General features: G+C 43.8%; 5 protein-coding genes across 7 annotated transcripts; all 5 read left to right on the top strand.

Annotated features, from left to right (window-relative positions):
- The first annotated feature begins 636 nt into the window (after nt 1-636).
- Nucleotides 637-4147, top strand: lnp1 (leukemia NUP98 fusion partner 1). The gene is made up of 4 exons (XM_029147562.3): nt 637-1639; nt 2512-2745; nt 3066-3164; nt 3405-4147. Exons 1-4 carry the CDS (start codon nt 1454-1456, stop codon nt 3573-3575), a joined length of 690 nt encoding a protein of 229 aa, XP_029003395.1. The 5' UTR covers nt 637-1453; the 3' UTR covers nt 3576-4147.
- Nucleotides 4148-5016: 869 nt separating this feature from the next.
- tmem45a (transmembrane protein 45a) lies at nt 5017-9091 on the top strand. 2 transcript variants are annotated; one of them, XM_029148956.3, is made up of 6 exons: nt 5017-5223; nt 6807-7014; nt 7093-7305; nt 7381-7565; nt 7631-7773; nt 7859-9091. In XM_029148956.3, exons 2-6 carry the CDS (start codon nt 6819-6821, stop codon nt 7953-7955), a joined length of 834 nt encoding a protein of 277 aa, XP_029004789.1. In that variant the 5' UTR covers nt 5017-5223; nt 6807-6818; the 3' UTR covers nt 7956-9091. The 2 variants fall into 2 exon arrangements, with proteins under 2 accessions (XP_029004789.1, XP_029004790.1); XM_029148957.3 differs by having other exon boundaries at nt 6755-7014.
- Nucleotides 9092-9231: 140 nt separating this feature from the next.
- On the top strand, nt 9232-11305 carry sft2d2a (SFT2 domain containing 2a). The gene is made up of 8 exons (XM_029148958.3): nt 9232-9436; nt 9544-9633; nt 9818-9903; nt 10000-10081; nt 10239-10274; nt 10384-10442; nt 10515-10544; nt 10637-11305. The coding sequence occupies exons 1-8, from the start codon at nt 9371-9373 to the stop codon at nt 10674-10676; spliced, it is 489 nt and encodes a 162-aa protein (XP_029004791.1). The 5' UTR covers nt 9232-9370; the 3' UTR covers nt 10677-11305.
- A 271-nt stretch (nt 11306-11576) lies between these two features.
- chd1l (chromodomain helicase DNA binding protein 1-like) lies at nt 11577-19193 on the top strand. The gene is made up of 25 exons (XM_029148593.3): nt 11577-11772; nt 11970-12082; nt 12295-12401; nt 12611-12722; nt 12805-12836; nt 12968-13049; nt 13133-13295; nt 13390-13545; nt 13724-13816; nt 13908-14004; nt 14200-14273; nt 14396-14506; nt 15014-15128; nt 15276-15429; nt 15559-15736; nt 15997-16142; nt 16802-16965; nt 17032-17228; nt 17301-17399; nt 17514-17584; nt 17799-17913; nt 18178-18286; nt 18382-18618; nt 18751-18832; nt 18969-19193. The coding sequence occupies exons 1-25, from the start codon at nt 11679-11681 to the stop codon at nt 19089-19091; spliced, it is 3024 nt and encodes a 1007-aa protein (XP_029004426.1). The 5' UTR covers nt 11577-11678; the 3' UTR covers nt 19092-19193.
- Nucleotides 19194-19820: 627 nt separating this feature from the next.
- traf3ip2l (TRAF3 interacting protein 2-like) lies at nt 19821-23840 on the top strand. 2 transcript variants are annotated; one of them, XM_029148594.3, is made up of 10 exons: nt 19821-20035; nt 20998-21080; nt 21173-21831; nt 21921-21957; nt 22034-22098; nt 22176-22273; nt 22374-22442; nt 22597-22713; nt 22797-22871; nt 23024-23840. In XM_029148594.3, exons 2-10 carry the CDS (start codon nt 21046-21048, stop codon nt 23168-23170), a joined length of 1302 nt encoding a protein of 433 aa, XP_029004427.1. In that variant the 5' UTR covers nt 19821-20035; nt 20998-21045; the 3' UTR covers nt 23171-23840. The 2 variants fall into 2 exon arrangements, with proteins under 2 accessions (XP_029004427.1, XP_055364081.1); XM_055508106.1 differs by lacking the exon at nt 19821-20035 and adding an exon at nt 20106-20318.
- The last annotated feature ends 428 nt before the right edge of the window (nt 23841-24268 follow it).

The following is a 24268-nucleotide window of genomic DNA, read 5'->3' as shown; positions in this document are numbered from 1 at the left end:
TTTGCGCAAAACCCATATCTTTCAGTGTGAATTTAATTTGTGTGTGTGTGTGTGTGTGTGTGTGTGTGTGTGTGTGTGTGTGTGTGTGTGTGTGTGTGTGTGTGTGTGCGTATGTTTGCACTTGTTTCGTTGCCCACTTCAGCGTCTTCTCTGTCCCATGTCACAGGGTCAGTGGATGGTCTGTTTGGACCAAACTAAAGGCATTGCTATCAGCCACTTTTAACCCGTATTTGCTGTAAGACAGACCATTATTGACTAATGTTCTGGGCTGAAATTCAAGGACATGCAGGACTCCAAAGCATGTTGCAAAAAAATCTGTCCGAAATAATTTGTAGTAGGACAGCACTGTGGTAATGTAAAATGTTTATAATGCATAATTTCTTTCATGCTAAACTGCCAAAATGTGTAACCATTATCCAGCCTTAGTTTTGGGTAGCATAAAACACGTTGCTGCCCTGAAGTAATCAATTTTACACTGACATATTAAAAGCCATAAAATCAATTTTGCCACCAAACTACTACACTGGATACAATAAGCTTGTGTATTGCACGTGTTGTGCGTAGAGTTCAGTGATACTGTCCAGGGTGACCCAGCAGATATTGTTGATTTTTCAGGTGAAAGATTTTTCTTGCAGGGCACCAGAGAAAGTCTGATTAAATAGTTATTATATCATTTTCATTGTTTATTTTTTATTTTCATAAAATAGAAATCTTTGCAGGTCATTTACATAAAATTAGTCTGCGTATGTGGGTCATTAAAATAAAATTTCTATTATATCTTAAAAGCGCAAACGTTGAGTCAATCGAATATGGGTCTTCAGCTCAGCCCAATGTTCAGGTCAGAATATAAGCATTTAGATTTTTGTGGAGAAAGGGTTTATTCATGTCTCATCTAAATTTCAAAGCTATTGTTCTTTTTATTATTAATATTGGCTGCATCAGTAATAGATATGAGAAGATGTGTTCCCTCTTTGTCCTGTATTCCAGCAGCCCCAGGCTCACAGAACACACACAGGGCACTCCATAATTATTGACAGGTTTGATGTACTCAGTGAGTGGAAAGTATGGGGAAATTGGAGGTTCGCTTGCTTGCCCCAGGCCCAGCACTGCAATGGAAACATTAACAACAGCGGTCACGTCACCCACCCGCTGCCTCTCTGACTCCCGCCTGCTTGTTTATTGCCATCGCTTACATTTTATTTCATGTTAAATAGATGCAAGAGGACTCACGTGTTTGTATTATTATTATTATTTCTGGTACATCTGAGAATAACATAACTGCATTACCAGTGCCTCCAGCACGGGGATATAAACAGTAAATTATTACTGCCTTGTGGGACAGCATTGTGTAGTAGGGCAGCCAGTCCAGTTAGACGCTTAGTAGGTCAGCACAGGGTGTCTCTACTCTTTTACCACTCGGCTGGGACCAGACCAAGAGGATCCCTGCTCCAACATGTCTCTCAGGCTGCTACCGGCTATCATGATGGACAATGACGAGGACGACGACAGTAATTTCACCAAATGGATGAGTAGCTACTGGGGTCACGGAGTAGACGCCGGTCACTCCAGAGACAGAAAGCGCAGTTTCAGGAGGCCTTCGAATACGCACTGTGATCGAAGAGCGTCGCTCCCCACGGCGGTAAGCAACGCTAATATTTAATGAATGCGTGTGTGGCTTAGATCAGCAGTTACACACACATGTAAAGAGCAGCAACACACATGTAATCATCTTAATTTAGCCACTTAAAATTCCAGCTATGCTGAACTTCTGAATAGAAACATTGTGTATTCCCACAATAACCAAATACACCAGTGCAGGAAATATATCTATATTATAATTATAGACTAAGAAACATGTACTGTAAGTATTGTAGTGAACACGCAGTAGATGAATCTGTCTCTCTTGCTCATGTGCTGCTTTGAGCAGTGTGCAGGTTCTGCAGGTCTTCAGGTCCTACAGGTCCGTTACAGGGATGGGTGTTCTGACCTGTAATTCCCCTTTACCAGCTGCACATCAATAATGTCTGCAGAGACACCAGCATATGATGCTTTTCAACACAAACAACCCCCCCCCCCCCACAGCTTTTAGAACCGATTAAACAGCATCTTTTGTTAAACTTTCTGCTCTGTTGTATTATAACATGTCACAGGATGGCGTTAAACAAATACAGGCCTTGTTGCGAGTCTAGTTACTGGATGTCTGGTTAGGTTTTATTAACTTTACAAAGTATTGATTAAACAAACAAACAAAGCCTCTCAGGGAAAATTATTTATTAATAAAAGAGAAAGAACTTGACTGACAAATACCAGGGCTCTTTCACAACCCGTGGACCTGTTTTCTGTGGAACAGAGAGCTTCTTTATCCAGCACCACGAGGGACTTGTCCGCAACCACAGTAAGGTCAGAGGTCAACCAGCTACTCAGCAGCACGTCTGTGGCTCAAAGAACAGGGTGGTGTAAACACATCAGTGGCTCAATGACACCTTTAATCCTCATCTGTCCTATCCTCAGTCACAACTGGATGCCATGAAGCTGAACAGGTTCCACGGCGTGGCCTCCACTCACATCAAGGCACGGGAGGAGAAGGGGGAGGTCTGGCCCCACCAGAAAGCGCGGCGCGCGTCTTCGGACGACAACAGCCGCGCCAATTCAGCCATCCCTGAGAACCGCATCAGCACCATCCCAGAGCTCACAGAGTCGTTTGGAAAACTCCTTTACCTCCGTGAGAAGAGGACCATGTCTCTGGTGAGCCATCGCACTGTAGATGCAGCTAGATTTCAAGCACTTTCACAATTTATTAGGTTTATTCCATTAGGAAGCTCTTAAAGATAAAGGAGCTTGTGAGGATCATGGACCTATGTACATTCATCACGCATGGTCATATTTCATTTACTAGCTAATTTACTATACAGCTTTTAATGGATTACTTATTTATTGTTTAGACAATGCTCTGAGAATAATCTGATTAAATACACAGTAGTCAAACAGTTGCACAAATGCTGTAACTGTTGTGCAGCTGTGATATAAATTGTGCACATGTGCAAATCCATTTTGTTCTTCTGCAGAATGGTGACAACAAGTTGTGCCTGATCAGTAATGAGAACGTGCGTAAGAGCGGAGGGGGCGTTCACGAGCTGCACTGCACGCATCATTTCCACAAAGAGGTAAACATCTTTTATAGACCAATTCAGCTGTGGCATGTCTCCTCGACTCCTTTGAGTCTTTACTTATTTACCGAATCCCAGCACGCGGTTATCTGATGCCAGGTCCACAAACACAGCTCATTTCTGGAGCTGCTCGATGTGAGGTGGTATGACAACAATCGTGTTCCACTTGCACTGTGTCTCTGTGGAGGCATTCAGCACAGTGACACTGACCATAATGTCTCCAACGGGCGGCTGCAGAAGGCGGCGTGCAGGCTGGAGCAGAGCCGGCCCCGCAGCAGCAGCGAGGCTGCGGCCTGGCAGGTCAGAAGGCCCTCAGACGAGAGGAGGAGGTCTGCAGACGGGCCCATCTGCACGGAGAAGGAGCAGCACGCGCCCCGTCGGCAGCTCTCCCTGAGGAGGCATCGCTGATATCAGTCTGGGGAAGAGGAGTTGCAGGTGTAGGTTTGAATCGGGATTTCCTCACGTGCTGTAATGAGCATGATTTAAGGTCTGGTGCGTGATCTGAGAAAAGCCTCAAATATATGGGGAGTGTTTATATAATATATAAAAGAAAAATAATTATTATATATATATATATATATAATAAAGACAACTAATGTAGGCGTTTATGGTACTGGTGCTTGAATGAATTTGCGTTGTTGTGCTGACATTTTTAAAATATTTGTTACTGTGAAACTAATAAAGAATATATGTGAGCATATCTGTATAGTACCTCTTTTATTAATAATAATTGTAATGATGGTTGTGTTAAAATGTGCAAATACTAGAGGTCACTGTCCTGGTAATAATTAAGTAACTAAGTATATATATATACAATTTGGAAAAACTTATCAAGTTATATACAATATATTTTTGCCTTTATCTATACAATTATATAGTATGCTTCTGGATGTGTAGCTGCTCTAATCTGACAGTAAGTTTTGAACCTGCATTAGTATTCAAAAATCTGAATAGTAAAAAGTGAACTGTAACAACGTGTCTGCCTCATTTTGCATATGCTCCTATCTGTGCTACTCTTTTGCTTGGGAAATTTTTATTCTAATGATTAACAAAAGAGAACATGACATAAGGATGATCAGACCTATTCCAGTATATTATTATTTTATATTTTACATACAATATGTTACAATTGAGTAAGTCCATATAAACAAATATTATAAGTACTTACAAGAATACTGTAGCTTGGATAATGATTGGATTCATATTTATTACACTCATGTTCCTACTGTAGTTCTTCCTGCTGGTGAGAGATACCACAGCGGTCACAAATTCCTCAGCTCTCCCATTTGGAATCATAAGTGGGAGGTGATGTGATGAGCATTTCTTACCCACTTGACTAATAACTTGACTAATAACATTGACATGAACTCAGAATAGATATTACAATCCAGAGACCATAGGATAGTTTAAAATGATGAATTAACTGAAATAATCTTCATTGAGGAATTATTAGCATGAATGATATGTTTGACATTAGTGTGATGCTCCCCGTAATTGGCCCTACATTATAGCACATCTGTGATTTTTTTGCCTCATAAATCCCAGATGTATGAATTACACTTCTTTCAAACCTAACTCAGACTAACTCTCTGTTCCGGGTCCAGACATTTCTCCCAAACCTCAGAAGTCCTCAGACTCTGTGTACGTGCTAAAGGCGACGTCCGGGACCCGGATCCTTGTGGAAAATCGAGCCGGTTTACCCCGAACAGGGAGGAACCGAGTAGAGCAGGCGGAGTGAAAGTGCACACGTGGACACCTGAGACTGACGTGAGTCTCAGCCAATGAGAGCGCGAAAAGGTGACGCCAGCTGCGCCCCGTCGTCCAATGGGGTCGTGTGTTAAGTCGGGCTGTCTGGAGTCGGGAATTTTGGGAAAATAAGGCTGTGGGAAAAGAACGGGTCTGGACCTAAGACCTGGGACCCGATGTTCTGAGGAGAGGGCAGATGTTGTTTTTGTGTAACGGAACATTTTATCATCCAATACTATGAAATGACCCGTGTAAGGAGAGAATGAGGATACTTTGAGTTTCCTGGTCGAGTGTAACGGATTTTACTTTGGTAAGGTCCCATCGTTTTCTTGATGCTGTTAATTTAGTAAAATGATTCCTAAAATGTTCATTTTCATACACAGTCATTTAAATTACAATATTTGACTCACCCCCAGACTAACTTTACACCTTTGTGTATGTTCAGCACTTAACTTAATAGCGTGCGTCCTGTCTCTCAAAGAAGAAAAGTCAGAAAGTAGAAGACAAGTGTGTGTCTTTTTTCTTTTTTTTACACGTATTCTGGATCTGGCTTTACACTTATTTCTTAATTAAAACTTGCTCTCGGGTAGAGATGAAGTCTATTACACTAAAATCTATACATATACCGGGAGATTTAGGTAGTTTTTGGACTTAATCTTTTCAAGGATCTCAGACGTTTTTCTTTCCATGTCATTTCATAAAAACACAAATATCATGTAGAGGAATAAGCCATAACAAGTGATACGATACACACAATACTTGCATAAAAAGTGTTAAAGTGTTATTGTATGTTCAGACTGTCTATAGATGCACACATGATACATTAAATATAGCAGCAGTCTCAGTAACGCGTTGGTTCACAGAGCTTCAGTTCATCCTGGCATCGATTCAAGTCCCTTTATCTGCTGCTTTGATGACGGTGGTGGAGACCGACACGTCTCACGTCTCTGATCCGGTGAAGCTAAAGCAAAACAGCCTTCGTTATGAAATCAACCATTTTCCATGAATTTGACCTCAAACAAAATGTTTACATTTGTTTTCCAACAGAACAAAGACAAAATCTCCACCGAGTTTGATTGCAACCTTTTACTGATGCACTGAAACAACAAAATGTACAAAAAAACAAAATGTTTGGCCTCTGTGTAGCACGTAGCTTTTCTGCTTTCTTGTGTGGCAGCTTCTTGTATTTGTCGATTATTCATTCAGAGGTAGATGTTGTTTCATACTTACATCTCACCCGACGTTTCCTATATTCAACGCTTTTGATTCTGTACTACAAGTTTTTACTTGGGTGTGATAATAGTAATAATGATAGCTACTTTACACTCATGAATGGAATTAGTTGTGTATTTATTTTGTGAAATATTTCCCATGTTAAAGTGCGTGACCACTAAATCCAGTGAGTAAATTCATCAAACACTGGGCCGTGTCCCAGCAGCATTTGGGCGATTGCTATGGCGACAGACGTGCTTTCCTGGGTCTGGAGAGGATGTTCACACAAAGGGCTGTTTGGCACAGATGAGCTCAGTCTAACATCACAACCAGCATGTTTGCATTGAGTGTCCTCCCTGAAATGAATGCCTTTGTTGATGGGGAGAATGTTCATCTCCATCACAAAGGAGAGCCCAGCCACACAAACACTCACCTCATACTGCGTTCTATCATTAACAAGTGGAGTTACAGTGTGATCGTGATCATGTTTTACTGTCTAGACACTTCTGTCTGTTAAATGAGGGGCTGGCACCAACACACACTAATTACGTCTGTTTATGCTGTTTAAGTTAATGACAGGCACTTTTCCTATTGCCTATTTCTTCATGTGAAAAATGCTGTGGCTGAAGGAACCCGATAGGACGAGGAGGAAGTGAGCATAACCCATGTTTTCTGATTAAGGCGTCGTGAGTCATGGGCAGCTTCAAGGGACATGTCCTCCCTGGCTGCTTCTTCTTCATAGCTGGGATCTGGTGGACGGGGAAGCACTCGCTGTGGCACGCTACCCGCAGGAACAAGAGCGTGGGCTCGACCCGTCTGGCCAGCAGGGCCTCGCAGCGCCGCCTGGAGACGGCTGAGAGCGCCGTCATCGTCTTCTTCTCCCTCGTGGGTAAGAGCTCGCCCCCCCCCCCCGGCGTCCGCCGTGTCGGTGGGAGGCCCTGAACGCCTCCTGTGGCCTGTTCCTCAGGGATGCTGGCGGAGCAGTTCGCGGCGGGCGGGCCCAGGCTCCACCTGTACGACTTTGCAGAGAAGCACTGGGAGCAGCTGCACAACTGGCAGCACGCCACCATGTACCTGTTCTTCGGCCTGGCTGGGATGGTGTCGCTGGTCATCCACGCCACGGAGACGGCGCCGCTGGCGCTGGACCGGCTGATGCTGGCGCTCGCCTTCTTTAACGAAGGTAAAAAATGAGAAATCAGTTCCCGTCCTGCATTCATTAGGATGCAACCTTGATTTTTGTGTCCGCGTTTTGCAGGATTTCTCTTCCTCTACCACCTCCATGGCAGGAATATGCTGGACATCCACGTCCACCAGCTCCTGCTCTATGCCGTCTTCGGTGGGGCTCTCGTCTCCTTCCTGGAGATCTTCCACCGAGGCAACATTGTCCTGGAGCTGCTCCGCTGCGCCCTCACCCTCCTGCAGGGCAGCTGGTTCTGGCAGGTAAACCTGCACTGGTTTGTGTGTGACTCAGTGTTTGATGATGACCGACTCCCCACATCTTGCAGATTGGCTTTGTGCTGTACCCTCCCCGAGGCCCGGACTGGGACCTGATGGATCACAACAATGCCATGTTTGTCACCATGTGTTACTCGTGGCACCTCGCCTTCGCCATGCTCGTCGTGGGCGTGCTCTATTGCACCGTCAGCTGGTGAGAAGCTCAGAAACATCTGGAGCGCTGCTAATGGCAGCGGGCGGAGTGTGTGACTGTGGTGTTTGTTGTGTTGTCCCTTTAGTGTGGTTCGCTCCAGATTGAAGAGGACTCCTCCTATGGAAATGGGACTTCTGAAGCCCAGAGAGAGGGACCCGGAGTCAGAGGATGAGACTTTGTAAAGAGGACTGTTATCCGCTTACATTGTGACACTTAAATCACAGGAAACATTGTCTTCAGTTCCAGTTGTGGTGCGACCAAAGGCGAAGCATGGAGACCCCAGTAACAGGAGGGTCTGAATGCTTTATCTCTACCTCTGCCTTAATCAGCCGTATTTCCCTCTAGCCTTACTTTTATTGCTATTTGTTTAGCTGTGGTTCAGTGTTTGCATATAGTCTGCCATATTACTCTTCGATTATTAATTTGCACACGTGATATGAACGTGAACTAAGGTTTTTGTGACATGCGTTTCCTCTCGTTTCTACGTTTGGTACTGCCATCAAACAGTCATCATCACTTTATATGTTACTTGAAAGTATTGTGCTTTTTTAAAACAGTTTGTTTCTACTCGTGCGTTGAGTCACATACAGTATGCTGAGTTAAACTGAATACCAAAGGGTTTGAAGATTGCTTAGATTGTTTGGATTTTACTATTTGACATCAATACAAACTATGTTGTTGTTGTTTTATGTAGAATTTACTAACTGTGCCTTAAGGACTTATTGCATTGATAAGTTGTCATGCATATACATCATTTAGACAGTCCTCAATACACAGAATGACAATACACGGCATCTCTATTTTATATGGAACGTAAAGTGACTGTAAGTGTTATATTTATGAGCCAAAAGATGGTGTTGAAGTGTAAAAAGAAAATAAATATTTAGGATCAGACAGAGTCTCATGAACTCATATTCTATTTACAACAAAACATAAACATATCAGATTGGAACTGAGACATTTGACTATTTCATGGAAAATAATCCTCTAGCTCTCATGCATCTAGCCTGGTCCCTTATGCACGACAGGCCTCCTGAAGGTGAAAACGTTTGACGATATAACTAATCTAACTGCAGATGGTGGGATCTTATCATATACACAAGAAAAAATTGCTGAAATGTAAAAATGTCTCAGTCTCAACATCTGATATGCTTTTTATGTTCTAAATAAAGTATGGTTTTAAAATTATTACATCGTTTTATTTACATTTTACACGTTGTCCCATTAGTTGTATTCATTGTGCGGGGCTTATGGAATAAAGTGTTGCCTTTTTGATGCAATATTAAGCATTACTAAATAAATTGATATTTAACAACAATTCAATTAATGCTGTTTCTTAAATTACCGATGACGTAATATTATTACCAACGCTAAGGAAAAAAAACAGATCTAATACAATAATCTTTTTAAAATGTGGTCAACTTTACCCGCGTTCATGCGCAGAGAGCTCCGTCACTCCGCAGGTTATTAGTCAGACCTGACCAGGTGAGGTGACGTTCCTCAGCCTCGCCGACTGGAGGAAACCGGCGACTCTTCCCTTTTTGGAGTCAACAGGCTTCAGTCACCTCAATTATTAATACCTTAATGATCCTGAGCGATGGATAAATTAAAATCGGTTTTAAGTGGCGAGGAGTCGCGCAGAGACGACCGGACCGTTTTACAGGTAAAAGCAAAGAGAAACGTAAACCCTTATTCGTTAACGTGTGATGTTTGTGAAGACGCTGATGACTGAATGTGTGTGTGTGTGTGTGTGTGTGTGACTGACTGCAGACTGTCAATGAAGCCTCCTCTCTGAGCTGGGCCACACGCGTGAAGGGCTTCGTGGGCTGTTTCGTGGTGGGGGGCGTGTGCACCATCTTGGTAAGGTCCTGTGCTAATTATTATTACATGGGCGACTTGTGTTGTGTGCCACAGGATGAGGAAGAGCCCAGGTGGAGCTCGCGTGGCCTTTCTGGTTCTTCTTGCTTTGAGGAATGTTGTAGACGTACCTGAGTGACGTCACACTCCTACCTTAATTGCTAGCATGTGCTGTTGTGTGTTGCAGGGTATATGTATGCTCTTCCTGCCCAAGATCGGCCTCACTCTCTTCATTGTCTTTTACACTTTTGGAAACATATGCACTTTAGGAAGGTGTGTGTCCACAGCAGTGTTGTTATATGAGCAACTCTAAATATGGACTATTTTAGGTTAGTGGGCATTATTTTGACTTCTGACCTCGTCCAACAGCACCATGTTTCTGATGGGGCCGATGAAGCAGTTGAAAAGGATGTGTGATAAAACAAGAGCACTGGCCACAACTATTATGATCGTAAGTTCACAACTTTACTTCCTTTATGTCTGCACGAGGAAAACTCAGCTCAGTTGGATTCAAAACTAAAACTACACCGGTGTTGATTCAAACAGTAGAATTTCCTGCATTGTTTGTTTTTGTTTTTTTTAACCATGTGGCCCATTCATTGCTTCAGACCTGCCTTGTCTTGACTCTCTGTGCTGCATTCTGGGTGAGTAGCTTAACAAACAGACACCAGCTTTGATTGTTTAAAGGCTCATTCTACATGATTCTGTACATGAAGTGCGTTTTTGATCTAGTCTTTCTATTTATTTGTCCAGTGGAAGAACTTTGGACTTGCTTTGTTATTTTGCATCCTGCAAATCTTGGCATTTACTTGGTGAGTCGTGTTTCGTGTTACATGTCAACCGATCAGATATTGCTTTGTGACACAGATGCGTTTTGTTTCCAGGTACAGCCTGTCGTACATCCCGTGTGTGAGGTTTGTGATTTTCAAAGAGTTTATTCAAATCAGCTGCATAAACCCTTTCAGTGAAATGCCTGCATGTCTGATCTGTGTCATTCATTTCCCAGGGAGGCGATTCTGAAGTTGGTGTCTAAATGCATATGTTAGCGCCGACAGCTGGATGGACGTGTGGGGCAGGTCTCTTACTGAAGCTGCAAAACCTTTAGGGTCTTTTTGCTTTACAGCTCCTCTGTATTTCTTTTATCTGATTAATATTGGTTATGTGTTGATTATTTCAGTTTTAATGCATATTGGCACATATGTGTATAATTATATGTAATAAATACATGTTTAATTGTTGCAAACAAAGGACATGGTTATTTTTACTGATATGTATTAATGCAATCATAATATTTAAATAATTAAGATATACATTTTTTAAGTGATCAGTATCAACAGATGTCAACAGGTGTATATTCATTCATTCATTCATTCTGGCAAAAACTTCCAGTCAAAATTCAACGCCTGGCATTGGTACAGGCCTTTACCCCGGCTTGACCTACCTAAAAATAAAAAATCTTACTCCATAGCTACTGTCATTGCACACTTATCCCAGTTACAACCAGCTTAGCTGTATCTCCTTATCCTGGTTTTGCAAATAGAGATAATCTTTCATAGCTCAATTTAGTTTAAGGTGCATTACTGAAATTGTGTTGTGGCTGCTGGCATGTGTACATGTGTAGATCTTTGTCCACGATTCAATGATGATAAATATAATAAAGATTCAAATAACAATACTGTGAATGCTGTTCAGCCTTATTTGACTGAAATATTGTTTTTGTCAGTGATTCAGAAATGTTTGAATCAACACACACATGCCTAAAAAAGCCTAAATGTTGAATCATAAAATGTATAGCATTTATTTTAAATATTAACTGTACGACTTTTTTTATATTTTCTTTCTCCTGCATTATTTCCCGTTCTTAGATCAGTTACATACATATATTACCGATTAGGTAAAAAAGAAAAAACTTTAGCAACAGAACCACGCGCCAATTCCCAGCGTCACGTGACCAAACCAGGAAGTTCGGTAGGACAATACAAACAAACAGGACCGCGCTAAAATAGCTCGTGCGTTTAAGTTTGTTTTAGATCATTTGCTTTGAAAACATGACGGAGATTTTGCTCAAAATAAAAAACAGCATAGCAGAGAAAAAGAAGACGTCAGTCAGTCAGAGCGACTTGCACAAATGGGGTCTAAGAGGTAAACACGAAGGCGCTTCACTCGCTCGTAAACGTCCGTAAATTCAAACTTTGAGTGGTCTCTTCATTTGTTCAGCTAACTTTAACCACCACTGCATTAGACCATCTTCAACCAATTGAACGTTATCTCGCTGCGACTATAATGTTGTTGTGGCGTCGTATTTGGCTACTTCCTCTGAACGACTCTTGACTCCTTAGGGATCCAACTGAGACCCTACCAGCTGGATGGGGTGCAGTGGTTCACTCAGTGCCTCACGGTCCAGCAGGGGTGCATCTTAGGGGATGAGATGGGCCTGGGAAAAACCTGCCAGGTGTGTCAGCCGTAAGACTTGGAGTTGCACGTGTCCCCTTTGTGATTCCTTTTAGAAACCCCCGCAGGATAAGTGGATGGATGTCTGGTTGCACTTACATTTGCAATGTTTTTGCCTGCATGCATTAAAAATCATACCTGAGTATAAATGCTTCAGGACTAAATACTGTATAAGAATTCTTGAAAACTGCTAATGCTGGGTTTTTCATTCAGACGATCTGTCTGCTGGTGCACATGTCAGGAGCTCTCGGGAAGAAAGGTCCATTTTTAGTTCTGAGCCCACTGTCGGTTATGGAGAACTGGAGGACAGAGTTAGAACGGTACCAGCACACATATTGGTTTCCTATATAAAAAACGTAAAACAAAATAATCAAGCACTGAAACATGTTCCTTATTCATCTGTAACAATTCAATCACATGAAACAGTTACAAAACATGATAAATAAATACATTCCTATTTAAATATGTAACGTAATCTCCATTAATAATATACTACCAGTATAAAATCTTGTATTCCATGTGGTTACAGCTTTGCTCCTTCTCTGACTGTGCTGTGTTACTACGGTGACAAGGAGAGACGTGCTGAGATCCAGAGGGAAAGGAAGACGTGTGACTTCCATGTTCTGCTCACTACATATGAGGTCTGCAAGTATCATTTATAGAAACGAGAAAACTTGTATGTGTGTTGGAAATGACGTGGTCTTTTTAAATTCTCCTTTTCAGCTGTGTCTCAAAGATGCGTCATTCTTGAAGAGGTGAGTGTAACCACAACTACATATACATGTAATCATACTTGTTGATCTTTGACACAAATTTGGGATATGGACATAACAAGGGAAGTCTAAATACAGCAAGCATTGACTCGCTGACTTGTTCTGTCCTTCAGGTTGAAGTGGAAGGTGCTTGTAGTAGATGAGGCTCACAGGCTAAAGAATCAGAACTCATTACTGCACAAAACTTTGAGAGAGGTACGTCCCTGCACCTAATGTAAGACCTGATCTTTACCGCACCTGTTACCACTGTCTTCATCTCTCGCCTGTTTTTTGTGTAGTTTTCACTGGGTTTTCGAGTCCTTTTGACCGGCACACCAATACAGAACAACCTACAGGAGCTCTACTCCCTGTTGAGCTTCATTCAGCCCAGTATCTTTACAGCTGATGGAGCAGATGAATTTGTCAGCTCTTATTCAGATGTCCAAAATCAACCTGCTCTTGGTATGAGACATGTCATCAAATATTACATAAACCACAACTTGGTAAATTCTATTGACTTGCTGTTGTCTGCTTCTCGTCTGCGCCGTGTTTCCAGCTACTGAGCTCCAGAGTGTTTTGGAGCCTTTCCTGCTCCGTAGGGTCAAATCAGAAGTGGCTGTCGATCTGCCCAAGAAAACTGAGCTGCTGGTGTATCACGGCATGTCAGCCCTGCAGAAGAAATACTACAAAGCTGCTCTGATGAAGGATCTGGGTGAGTGATGAGTGGAACATAACTGAGATGTTTAGGAGTTTTTCTACTCACCGCTCAAAATTAAAATTTATGCATGCACGTGAGTTTGTCAGGAACAAAATAATACAAAGATCTGACAAAAAGGTCAGAATTAAAAGTTATGGCTGTAGAGTCACATCTACTGAATCTCTGTATTCAGATGCTTTTGGAAATGAACATGGAAACAGGTCCCGGCTGCTAAACGTCTTGATGAACCTGCGAAAGTGTGTCGACCACCCATACCTGTTTGATGGTAAGATGCTCCTAAGGACCTATCTTAGCAGGTTCCAGCATGGTAGGACTTTACATAGACATGTTCACATGTTTCCCTGTTCCTTGGTCAGGGGTGGAGCCAGAGCCTTTTGAGATTGGGGAGCATCTTATCCAAGCCAGTGGGAAACTTTGCCTTCTTGATAGCATCCTGGCCTACCTGCACAAAGAGTTAAGGCACTCTGCTTGTTATTTGGCACCATCTGGTGGCAGACCACACATAGTGTGACTGCTTTTACAACAATGTACTAGGAACTTTCATCCTACATGGACCATTTTATTGCTGTAGTGAGTACTCGAGAAACTTAACTGTGCCCACGGAAACCATGTCTTACTATATTTCTCTCATCCTGTTTGTGGGTGAAGGGGCCATCGTATTCTGCTGTTCTCTCAGATGACAAGGATGCTGGACATTCTTCAGGATTACATGGAGTACAGAGGTAAACGAAGGAGTTGACAAGCTCTTGAAAGAGTTCAAAGCCTTAAAATATATATATATATATATATATAATACATGTATTTTTTCACCAAAAGAATTTACATAATGGAGCTTTTTTGTCAGGATATAGCTATGAACGTCTGGATGGGTCTGTGCGAGGGGAAGAACGAAATCTAGCCGTCAAGAACTTCAGCAGCAAAGATATATTTGTCTTTCTACTCAGCACTAAAGCAGGTAATAAAAAAACTAGAGTGTGGACAGGAAAGCAAACTGTGTCCTAGTTATGAGCACTATCGGAATTAACTTGACCTGTTTCCCATAATGATCACATTGCTTTGTATAATGGGCAGAATACTTGATTGATCCTTAGCTTTTTACACTAGCATTTGCTCTTCTATCGGCATTGAACACTGTAGTAGGTATATTTTAAGATCCTGTTTTCAAATAGTCAGCATTGTCTGAGTTGCAATCTTCCTGCATATCCAAATCTATAGCAGGGTTCAGAGAACTTGCATAGAGAGCACAGGGGACTGATTACGGTGAGATAAGAGATGGAACAGGATGATTCGCTGTGTCTTCACGCACACTGAAAGAAGGAAGAGCGAATACTCATTTCCTATTACATCTGATCACGTTCTGTGTGTATCAGTAAGCTGCATACACGCACAATTACACCTAGTTGTAAATAAATGCAGTGTTTTAAGCTTTGAACGCTAGCTTTCTAATGGCGTGTGTTTGCAGGGGGCGTGGGCATGAACCTCACAGCTGCTGACACTGTGATTTTTGTGGATAGTGACTTCAACCCTCAAAATGACTTGCAGGCTGCTGCTCGTTGCCATCGCATTGGTCAGAACAGGTGATATGTATGAAAGATTATTCAAACTGTACACTGTAGTATTTGACTCTCAGCCTTGCTAAGCCAAGATGAAAAAACGAGCCACGTTTGCATATGTTCCCATACACCTTGATGCAAGTTAGCACCTAGTTCTCTTTACTGTCACAGGCCTGTAAAAGTGATCCGGCTTCTGGCAAGAGACACTGTAGAGGAGATCATGTACTCTCGTGCAGTATCCAAGCTGCATCTCACCAACACTATTATTGAAGAAGGTCGCTTCTCTTTGCTGGACCAAGCTCAGTCAGCCGCTGCTGGACTCCAGGTTTTAATCAAACAAATAACTTGTATACTTTGAATCTTGCATTTCCTGTGTTCACCTTTATGTATCAAACCTCCTCTCTTATTGTTTTCACTGCTTTTTCTCATCACTCATATTTCCTGTCTCACACAGCTCAGCGAGATCTTGAAATTTGGGGTAGATAAGCTGTTGTCATCGGAAGAGAGCACAGTACAGGATGTGAAACTGGAGAATATCCTTGGTCTGTCACGTGACGGTCAGTGGGTGGATGAGTTAACGTCACAAACGATAGACGAGGAGGAAGAGGCCAGCTTTGACTCGGATGGGCAGAGTATGTCCTACTACCCAGTGACCACTTTAAAATATGAAACCTTTTTTTGTGTGTACAAAGTTGTCAGTTCAGTTCTTCACTGTGTTTGAGGTTAATGTCAGATTGACAGTCTCATTATTATGTTAACATTACATAACATTGTTATACTCACGACTGACCACAATATTCACACAGCCCGATGGATTAAATGTTGCGTCTGATCCGACTAATACCCCACGATAAGTGTAAATACCAGTAACTATTTGTTTTTCATCCTTTAGATCACATGTACGTCTTTGAGGGGAAAGACTACAGTAAGAATCCGAGCGCTGGTGACGAGAAGAGCTTCGATCTTCTGTTGGAAGAGCAGCTGGCTGAGTTTCAGAAAGCAACGGGAGAGGGACGAGCTCTGCGCCACAAAGCTGGAGTAAGACCTCTATGCTGTAGAGAAAACAGAGGCAGTACTAAGCTGCCTCTTCATTTCAGACAGGAAAATGAGGTAGAAAAAAAAGTCAGATTCAGTCATTTTTTCGTCAGTTTTCATGTGCATCTGACTGATGTGTAGATATGTTCAGGGTTCCAGCACATACACAGTCTGAAAGTGTAGGGAAGGTTGTAATGTTTGACATAACATTGTGTCACGAATTAGTGTCTAATTAATAAAGTTAAATAAGGTTAACATACTTTTGATCAAGTAGCCTTGTGGGTATTTTTTTTGTTTCCACCGCAGTTTTACCACGCTGCACTTTGCCTGAAAGCAGACTCAGGCTGTCACAGCATGTTGTAGTTGTGTTTTTTTCCCACAGGGAGGGTTTATTAGTAGTGTTGTGAGCAACCACAAACAATTTCTAGAAATCTGGGGTATGTGTCAGTGATTGTGTAAGTACAACAAAAGCTCTGTGGTGTTTGCACTCTAAAAACCTCTGCAGATGCAGTTTACATGATTGTTGTGAAATAGCTTCTGATTTATTGATGACCTTATAACTACACTGGCTGTATGTGCTGCATATCGTTTAGAGGAATTTAAGACCAGTTGACTAAAAATCTGGCTAAATGTAAAATGTAATGTGTGGTGTTTGCACCCAGGTTTCACTGACCGTCGGTCTGGGGATCCAGGTGAGAAAGAGGAAACCTCTCACAGACGCTGAACTCAAGCTAAGGCGACAAAGGAGAGAAGAGGCTGCAGCCAAGAGAGCCAGGATCCAGGAGGACTTGAAGAAGAAACAGCAGGAGCAAAAATATAAGAAAAAGTTAGTTTCTGTAAAGAGTTTTTACCAGCTAACACAAATATGGTCTAACATAGTTTTTTTTTGCAGATTGGCGTGGTGGGCATCCTGCAAATATATATCAAAGTGCCTCCAATCTGTGGCCAGTGAAGATGAAGATGATGATGAGGAGGAGGATGGTAGTGTGTGCTCCACAGACTCTGACGCCACAGCTATCCACTATGTCCTTGGGGACGTCACCCACCCGCATGCTGCTCAAGAAGATGCTATCATTGTCCACTGTGTTGGTAGGACGTTTAAACTATCTCACAGTGTCTATTGCATGATGACCATTTGAAATTGGTTGTTGTTGTGTGCAGATGATTCAGGTCGCTGGGGAAGGGGAGGTCTTTTTACTGCTTTGGAGGTAAGATCAGATGAGCCACGAAAGCAGTATGAGTTGGCTGGCAAGATGAAAGGTATGGTTATCTATAGATTTCAACAAGTAGCAGCATAATTTTAAAACTGATTATCTGTTACATTTGACGAAGAGTCCCCTTGATTATACGCTTTCATCCAAATGTTTATTTTAGATCTGGACATTGGAAATGTGCTGCTCTTCCCCATTGATGACAAACAGTCCAGATTAGTTGGCAAAGATCAGGTACGTTGTGCTTAAAATACACCAATACAGACGAAGAAGCAGGTGACTGCTGCCACGCTGATCGTTTGCTCTAGTAGTGATCAGCAGTGAGATAAACCAGCTCTGGGTTTACGCGCGGTGATGGAATTGTGAAGTTGCGGCAAAGCAGCATCTGATAAACACTGCAGAAGATGAAGGGCCTAAACCTGTGTTAACCTGTTTCCTGTTACATCAGTTGGCCTTGATAGTGGCGCAGCAAAGAGACAAAGCCAACAACCTGTCTGGGATCCTCCTCACTGCTCTGGATGAAGGTCTGCAGAAGATTCATGCTGCAGCAAAGAGACAGAAAGGTACGGCCGAACTCTGAAGGTTCAAGCTCTTTGTCAAAAACTCAACCGTCTTCTCAAAATGCTTGAAAATACACAAATTCCTTTTTAAAGTAACTGTAAAACAGTGCATTTACCACATGATAATCACTAAAACTCACATGAACCTGATGCAATGTATGAATAGTTTGACTTGACTGACCAGACAGACATGGTGTACGTTACTTCATTCAGTTAGTACAAAGGCAGATTGTTGACAGGTTGTGTCTTGACGTTTCCCCCACAAAGCCAGTGTTCATCTCCCCCGCATCGGGCACTCCACCAAAGGCTTCAACTGGTACGGCACAGAGAGGCTCATCAGGAAGCATCTGGCCTCCAGAGGCATCCCCACGTTCATGTATCCTTTTCCACAGCTAAAGCCTAAACACCCGTGATCATCAGGATGTCTTTATGTGAAGGACTTGAGATATTCTCCCTAAAACAGCCCGACAGATATTATCACAGCAGAACTGGCAAGAACAGAGCTTCGCCTCAGGCGTCTCCCTCTGCGGCTTTAATGTCAGCCTCCTCGCCTGAAATACACACGCGTGGCTTCGACGGGCCAACGGATGAGGCCGAAGCGGACGTCCCGGGCTCAGCAGGACTACCCAGTTTCATGAAAGGAGTCCGGGTGTTTTTCTACAACCTGCCTGCATCAGAGAGGAAGACGCTGTCCCGCTACCTTATCACATATCCTTTTCAGCTGGCAGTTTTTTCTTATAAACGCTCCCAAGGCAACATTTCTGATTTCCTGTGAGTTCACACCTTGAGCAATTAAGAACCACAGTGCAAAAAAGACACCACTCCTTAGCTGCTGCGCACTTATGATGGAGATGAGGAGGAGATCATGAGTCCGGAGGTCACCCACATAGTTGCAGATCTGGAGGCCAGCATCCACATGCAAGTTAGTGTCAGCTTAACCATACATACTAACATAGCTTCCTTTATTATGAACTGTACAGGTTGTAGGAGATTTAGGCAGCTGAAAAGCTTTGAGCACAAAACCCTAGTAACAAATTCATTTTAATTGTCTGAATCAGGAGCTCCAGGACCTCGTCTCTCGGCACACGCAGGCCGTCCCCGTGCAGAAGGCCTGGCTGGAGTCCTGCTTCTCCAAGCAACGAAAAGTCGACACCGCTCAGTTCAAACATGAGCTCAGTTAACATTACGACCCATTGGTGGTAATGCCAGTTAGTTATATTTCAAACCTTCATGAACAATGTATTGAAAGTCATTTTTAAAACAGTAAATAATTATTGATTTTTTATTGTGTTGGTTCATTGACACTTTTCATTCTGTAGATACATACAGGTGCGGGTCACATAATTAGAATATCGTCAAAATGTTTATCCATTTTACTAATTTCATTAAAAAAGTGCCTATCCATTACACTAAGTTCATTTCTGAATTTGAGGTTTTCATTGGTTCTCAGTTATAACCATCACAGTTAAAAGAAATAAACATTTGAAATATTTCATTCTGTGTAATGAATTAAAATGTGAAATAAAACAGCTTTTAGTAATATTCTAATTAAATGACCAGCACCTGTAATAAACACCAACCAGCCTTTGTTGTCAACACACGTGGGTACTTCACATTTTCTTACATTCATTTACTGGAGACTTACCATGACCTCAACTATAACTGCTGCCTGCTTCACCTTCACACCGAGATGAAGAATAAAATACAAATCCTCTACATCCTCATAATGTGATTCACAACGTACATGCACAGGTCTAGTCCGTGTTTGTGTAGTAAGGCGTGTGACATGTGTTTTATGGTATATCTATAATATATAAGTATATGTTTCTACCGGACCAGCCTCAACGTGTCCGCACGCGCTCGTCGCAGTTGGAGCGAAGCTCGCACGCACGCGCAGTAGCACGCGCACGCGCCCCACTAAGGTGGAGTTTGTCGGTGGGACGTCGCCGATCTCCGCGTAAAGTCGAGATCAAACGCAAGTCGTGCGTCAATGTTGATTGATCTTTGGAGAAGACGCGTCAAGCAAACGGGCGCTTGGTTGGTTGCGTTTTAAAGGCCGTCGAGTCCGTTTGACATTTACAGTAAAGACGGGTTGTTTCAGGGCGACGAGGCGGCGTTACCTGCGGTAAGTGTATGTCAAACAGATCGCTCACAGCACGTGGCCTACTTATATAGTTTGACTATATATTATTTATATTATTTGTCCTCGAGACGTTTTTTTTGCTATTAGTACTGTGTTTAATCAAACACTGGTTCACAAAGAAACCAGGAGACGTTTCACCTCCAATAACTTTCACCTGAGCCGCTGTGAGGAGTCGGATATCACCGTAGAGGTTCACAGCTACTGACGGGAGTCTCTGTGCCGTTTTATCAGTTTATAAAGTTTTGCTCGACGGAGACAGAATCGGGTAAGTGACCGTGGAAAGCGCAGACATATACAGAGAGATGTGTGTGTGTGTGTGTGTGTGCGTGCGCGCGCGCGCGTATGTGAATGTTCGCGCGAGACCGCAAAGGCTTCAGTGAGTATTTACATTTACAGGAATTACGGGTTGTCGTGGAACGTAAACCCACCTCAGCTGAGGTTGAACAGGCTTGAAGTCATAGCGTGTAGAGAAGGGGAAACAGACGTGACCTCGTTTATATGAAAATCCTTTTTTCTCAATAGGCATTTGTGTCTCATTACTTGACTGAAAAGCGAAGCATTTGAATGCGTTTAATGAATGTGGGAAATGTGAGTTTCTTCGTGCGATGCCGCGACTGGAGCTGTTCTGTAGCCGCGCGCGCTATCGCTCGTGTCGACATTACTGAGAAATCCACGGGCGTTTTATCTGTTGGAAGTTTTGTGGTTTGAATTTCCATTAGCGTCTTGCTTCTGTTTGCGAGAGGCAGCGTTTCATTATTTCCCACGTGTGAATTAATTTTTTCACCTGAGCAACCCTTTAGAGAAAAGTCCCCTGTGTGGGAGTCACTTTGTCACACATGCTCTCATACAGTTCAAACGCAGCAGTGTGGGTTGGTATTGAGATTGCTCCATGATTGGCTTCTGTGTTAAAGAACCATGAACATGGGGTTTATTTTGGATTTCAGATGCATATTGCACCAAACACATGGATGTCTGGATGAAGAAGCCCAGCGATGTTGCCCACTTCAGTCTACTCCGCACCAAATAGGTGAACACGACAGCAGAGGCACTGTGGGGGGGGGGGGGATTGCACCCCATGGAGCCCTGCACATAACAGGCTCCTTCCTTCCTCTCTCGCAGTCACTTCAGTCGTCTGAGCCAATACCTGAGCAGCTGCCGCAACACGCCTGAGGAGGACGATGAGACCATGAGCAAAGAGCAGCAGGACGACCGCCGCGAGCCGGACCGCCCCTCCGAACACGGCCACCTCGGCCCTCCTGCCGGCGACGCCCGGCTCAGCCCGCAGATGCCGCAGCGGCAGCGGGGGCACGGACGCAGGCGCGAGCCGGGCCTGAGCTCCGCCTCCTACCGCCCTCAGCACAGCCTCCTGGCCGCGTGCGCTCCGCCCACGCCCTTCCCCAGCCAGGCGGAGGGGCCCTGGCTGCACCCCAGCTTCGCCAGCAGCTGGTCGGGGTATCCCAGCAGCCTGCCCTCCTACCTGAGCGAGAAGGAGTGCTCCAGGTGCTTCGAGGAGAGCGGCGCGTCCGGAGACAAGTTCTGGTCGCTGCCGGGCAGACGCAGCGACAGCAGCAGCAGCGGCGGCGGCGGCCTGGAGCAGCCGCTGTCCCTGCGCTCCAACCCGCCGTCGGCCAACCTGTGCCGCCACACGCTGTCCCCGTACTCGTGCCCGCCTCCGGGCGCGCCCTGCTGGGCCCAGTGCCCCGCGGACACCTTCAGCCGGGGACACGTGGCCGACGGGCGACCCTGGGCGCAGCAGCGCCCGTCGTTCAACCCAAACTGTAAGTCTAATTCATGTGTGTCTGCCTCAGAAAGGGGCACCAACCAAACACCACCGCTCTGAAATCCTTCGTTGCTGTTTCACATTCAGGTGGGTGTGCGCTCCCTGAAGCTGGATACACACAAACGTGAGTTTTTTTTTTAAACCTAATGATGCTGCATCACACTACATGCACTTCTCCAATGACCTTGATCTCTGTGCAGAGGCTACAATGTTCCAGTGAAAGAGAAGCAGCCTCCTTACAGCACGCCGCTGTCTCTGGAGCAGAGTAAGTGTTGACCCGTCCTGTCGTCCCATCACTCAGCGAGCGTCTCCATCACTCTCGCCTATCACTCTCCCCCACAGGGAAGGTGTTCGTCACATATGAGGCTGACAGCGACAAGCATGTCAATGAGATCATTAAATTTGTTGCTCTGCTGCGACATAACGGCTTTGATACACACGTAAGAGTTAACCACAATTCAAATTTGTTGCAAGAATGAAAGAAAGAATGAATTATAGAGATCCACTGCCTGGCTGTAAACCTCTGCCTGTTCCCTTCAGATTGACATCTTTGAGCAGCAGTTCAGGAGTATAAGCAAGATAGACTTCATGGAGCGGTATCTCAGCGAGGTGAGAGCAATCGGCGCTTTTTAAAAGACACCTGAGGTTCTCGTTTGTCCACCTGGAGAACGCTTTCATTCTGCAAGAGGAAACCTGTTTCATTGTACCACAAGAATGTGAACAGCACACTGACAGGCAGTAATTGAATTGTCTCCTGATCCAGAAGGAGTATTTGATCATCATCATCATCAGTCCTAAGTACTACGAGACGGTCACGGCCTCCCCTGTCGGCTTTGAGAATGACGAGAGGACGTTTAACACCGTCTACATACACAAACAGGTCAGGGTCCACAGGGAGACATTAGTTTAGAACTTGTTTAAAATAATTTGTTTAATAATTATATTTTTTTATGTTTTGTGCAGCTTCAGAATGAGTTCATCCAGAACGGAAGCAAGAATTTTAGGTTCATTCCTATTTTGTTCCCCGGGGCTAAAAGGGTGAGTCCGCGTAACCGGCGTTGGTCCTGACACACCCTCGGAATGATGATGCACCTCTGTGTTTAGAGGAAACGCCCTGTGCACATGATGTCCAATCTATTATTACAAAAATGAAAGCTCACACTATTCCCCCTTTTTGTTTGCTGTCACAGAGTCACGTCCCGACGTGGCTCCAGAACACGCACGTGTTCACGTGGCCGCGCGACCGGGACGACATCCTTCGGCGGCTGATGAGGGTGGAGAAGTACAACCCCCCTCCCATCGGGGAGCTGCCAACCATCGTTTCCATTCCCATATAGGACCTCTGGGCTGGGCTGAAATCCAGAACCCGCTCTCTGGGGAACTACTGGCCACTGCTGAGGCGAAGGTGTCGTCATTCTGAGGGCGACGTGTGAACTCCTCTGTTGGCACACGTTGTCTTTCCTCTAATGCACGACGTGCGTCACGCTGACACACTTCACCTCCATCCTCCTGTTCCTCCCGCTGCAGCACCTGGCCCTACACCGCGCCGCGGCTTGACAAGTAAAAGGTTTTAGTTTAACATTCACAGATGTAAACATTGGCACATGCTGTGAGTTAGTGTTACATTTTTTTTATGGCATTTCTTTCATTAGACGTTTAGATTTGTTTCCAGATTATGAGGATTTGGGTTTTGTACCATTTTATCATGTGTCCACATATAGTATTAAATTATAATATTTATTTCCTTTGCTCAATTAACATTTTGTTTTATGCAAAATGTTTTTTTTTTACTGGCAAACGCAGGTGGTGCATCACAAAAGTAGCGATTTGTTTTAACCAACAAGACCTAGTTTGAATTTCTTTCCAGTTTACTCCTATTACTACTGACGTTGTAAATCTCTAAATTGTTGAGCAGACAGTTGTTACAAAAATACTTTATGCTGCACTGGGATTTTTGTGGATTCATGTCAAAATAAATGTGATTGTAAAATAAATCACCAGCCTCTACTTTTCTGTAAGTGGCCTCATTTGACAGTTACCCAAAGACAAGCAGAGACCTGAAGCTGCTTCGCCTGCAGGCACTTATGGGTATTTTTCTGTTTGGGAACGAGCCATGGGAAGGTGAATCTTTAGGCGTTCTCTTCATTACAGACATAGCTGTGTGTGATTTATTCTTCAACAGAGAGCATGAGCACGGTGCGAGTGATACGGAGCCTCTCCTGTGTCTAGTGGCTTATGTGGAGCGGCTCGAACAGGATATGACTGTGATAAGTAGCTGACACAGCTGCTTGTCAGTGTGTGGGGTACAGCTTCTCAAGAAGCGAAAGTTCACACTCAAATGGGTCAACGCAGCGGGTTTGTGGTTGCACAAAAACATCATGTAACATTGTGACACTTAACTCAAACGTGAGCTTCATCCCAGGTCAGGTTAATCT

Source organism: Betta splendens, chromosome 4, assembly GCF_900634795.4.
Source record: "Betta splendens chromosome 4, fBetSpl5.4, whole genome shotgun sequence".
Classification (NCBI taxonomy): Eukaryota; Metazoa; Chordata; class Actinopteri; order Anabantiformes; family Osphronemidae; genus Betta; species Betta splendens.
This window is presented reverse-complemented; position numbering and strand designations above follow the sequence as displayed.

Excerpts from the sequence above, each read along its gene's own strand:
- lnp1 (XM_029147562.3), top strand. The coding sequence starts at position 1,454 with ATGTCTCTCAGGCTGCTACCGGCTATCATGATGGACAATGACGAGGAC. Across the intron at positions 1,640-2,511 it reads GAGCGTCGCTCCCCACGGCG|TCACAACTGGATGCCATGAA; the intron begins GTAAGCAACGCT and ends TCCTATCCTCAG. Across the intron at positions 3,165-3,404 it reads CGCATCATTTCCACAAAGAG|AAGGCGGCGTGCAGGCTGGA; the intron begins GTAAACATCTTT and ends GGGCGGCTGCAG.
- tmem45a (XM_029148956.3), top strand. The coding sequence starts at position 6,819 with ATGGGCAGCTTCAAGGGACATGTCCTCCCTGGCTGCTTCTTCTTCATA. Across the intron at positions 7,306-7,380 it reads GCTCGCCTTCTTTAACGAAG|GATTTCTCTTCCTCTACCAC; the intron begins GTAAAAAATGAG and ends CGCGTTTTGCAG. Across the intron at positions 7,566-7,630 it reads AGGGCAGCTGGTTCTGGCAG|ATTGGCTTTGTGCTGTACCC; the intron begins GTAAACCTGCAC and ends CACATCTTGCAG.
- sft2d2a (XM_029148958.3), top strand. The coding sequence starts at position 9,371 with ATGGATAAATTAAAATCGGTTTTAAGTGGCGAGGAGTCGCGCAGAGAC. Across the intron at positions 9,634-9,817 it reads GGGGCGTGTGCACCATCTTG|GGTATATGTATGCTCTTCCT; the intron begins GTAAGGTCCTGT and ends TGTGTGTTGCAG. Across the intron at positions 9,904-9,999 it reads AACATATGCACTTTAGGAAG|CACCATGTTTCTGATGGGGC; the intron begins GTGTGTGTCCAC and ends CTCGTCCAACAG.
- chd1l (XM_029148593.3), top strand. The coding sequence starts at position 11,679 with ATGACGGAGATTTTGCTCAAAATAAAAAACAGCATAGCAGAGAAAAAG. Across the intron at positions 11,773-11,969 it reads GCACAAATGGGGTCTAAGAG|GGATCCAACTGAGACCCTAC; the intron begins GTAAACACGAAG and ends TTGACTCCTTAG. Across the intron at positions 17,400-17,513 it reads GTTGGCTGGCAAGATGAAAG|ATCTGGACATTGGAAATGTG; the intron begins GTATGGTTATCT and ends TGTTTATTTTAG.
- traf3ip2l (XM_029148594.3), top strand. The coding sequence starts at position 21,046 with ATGTTGCCCACTTCAGTCTACTCCGCACCAAATAG. Across the intron at positions 21,832-21,920 it reads CCCGTCGTTCAACCCAAACT|GTGGGTGTGCGCTCCCTGAA; the intron begins GTAAGTCTAATT and ends TTTCACATTCAG. Across the intron at positions 22,872-23,023 it reads TGTTCCCCGGGGCTAAAAGG|AGTCACGTCCCGACGTGGCT; the intron begins GTGAGTCCGCGT and ends TTGCTGTCACAG.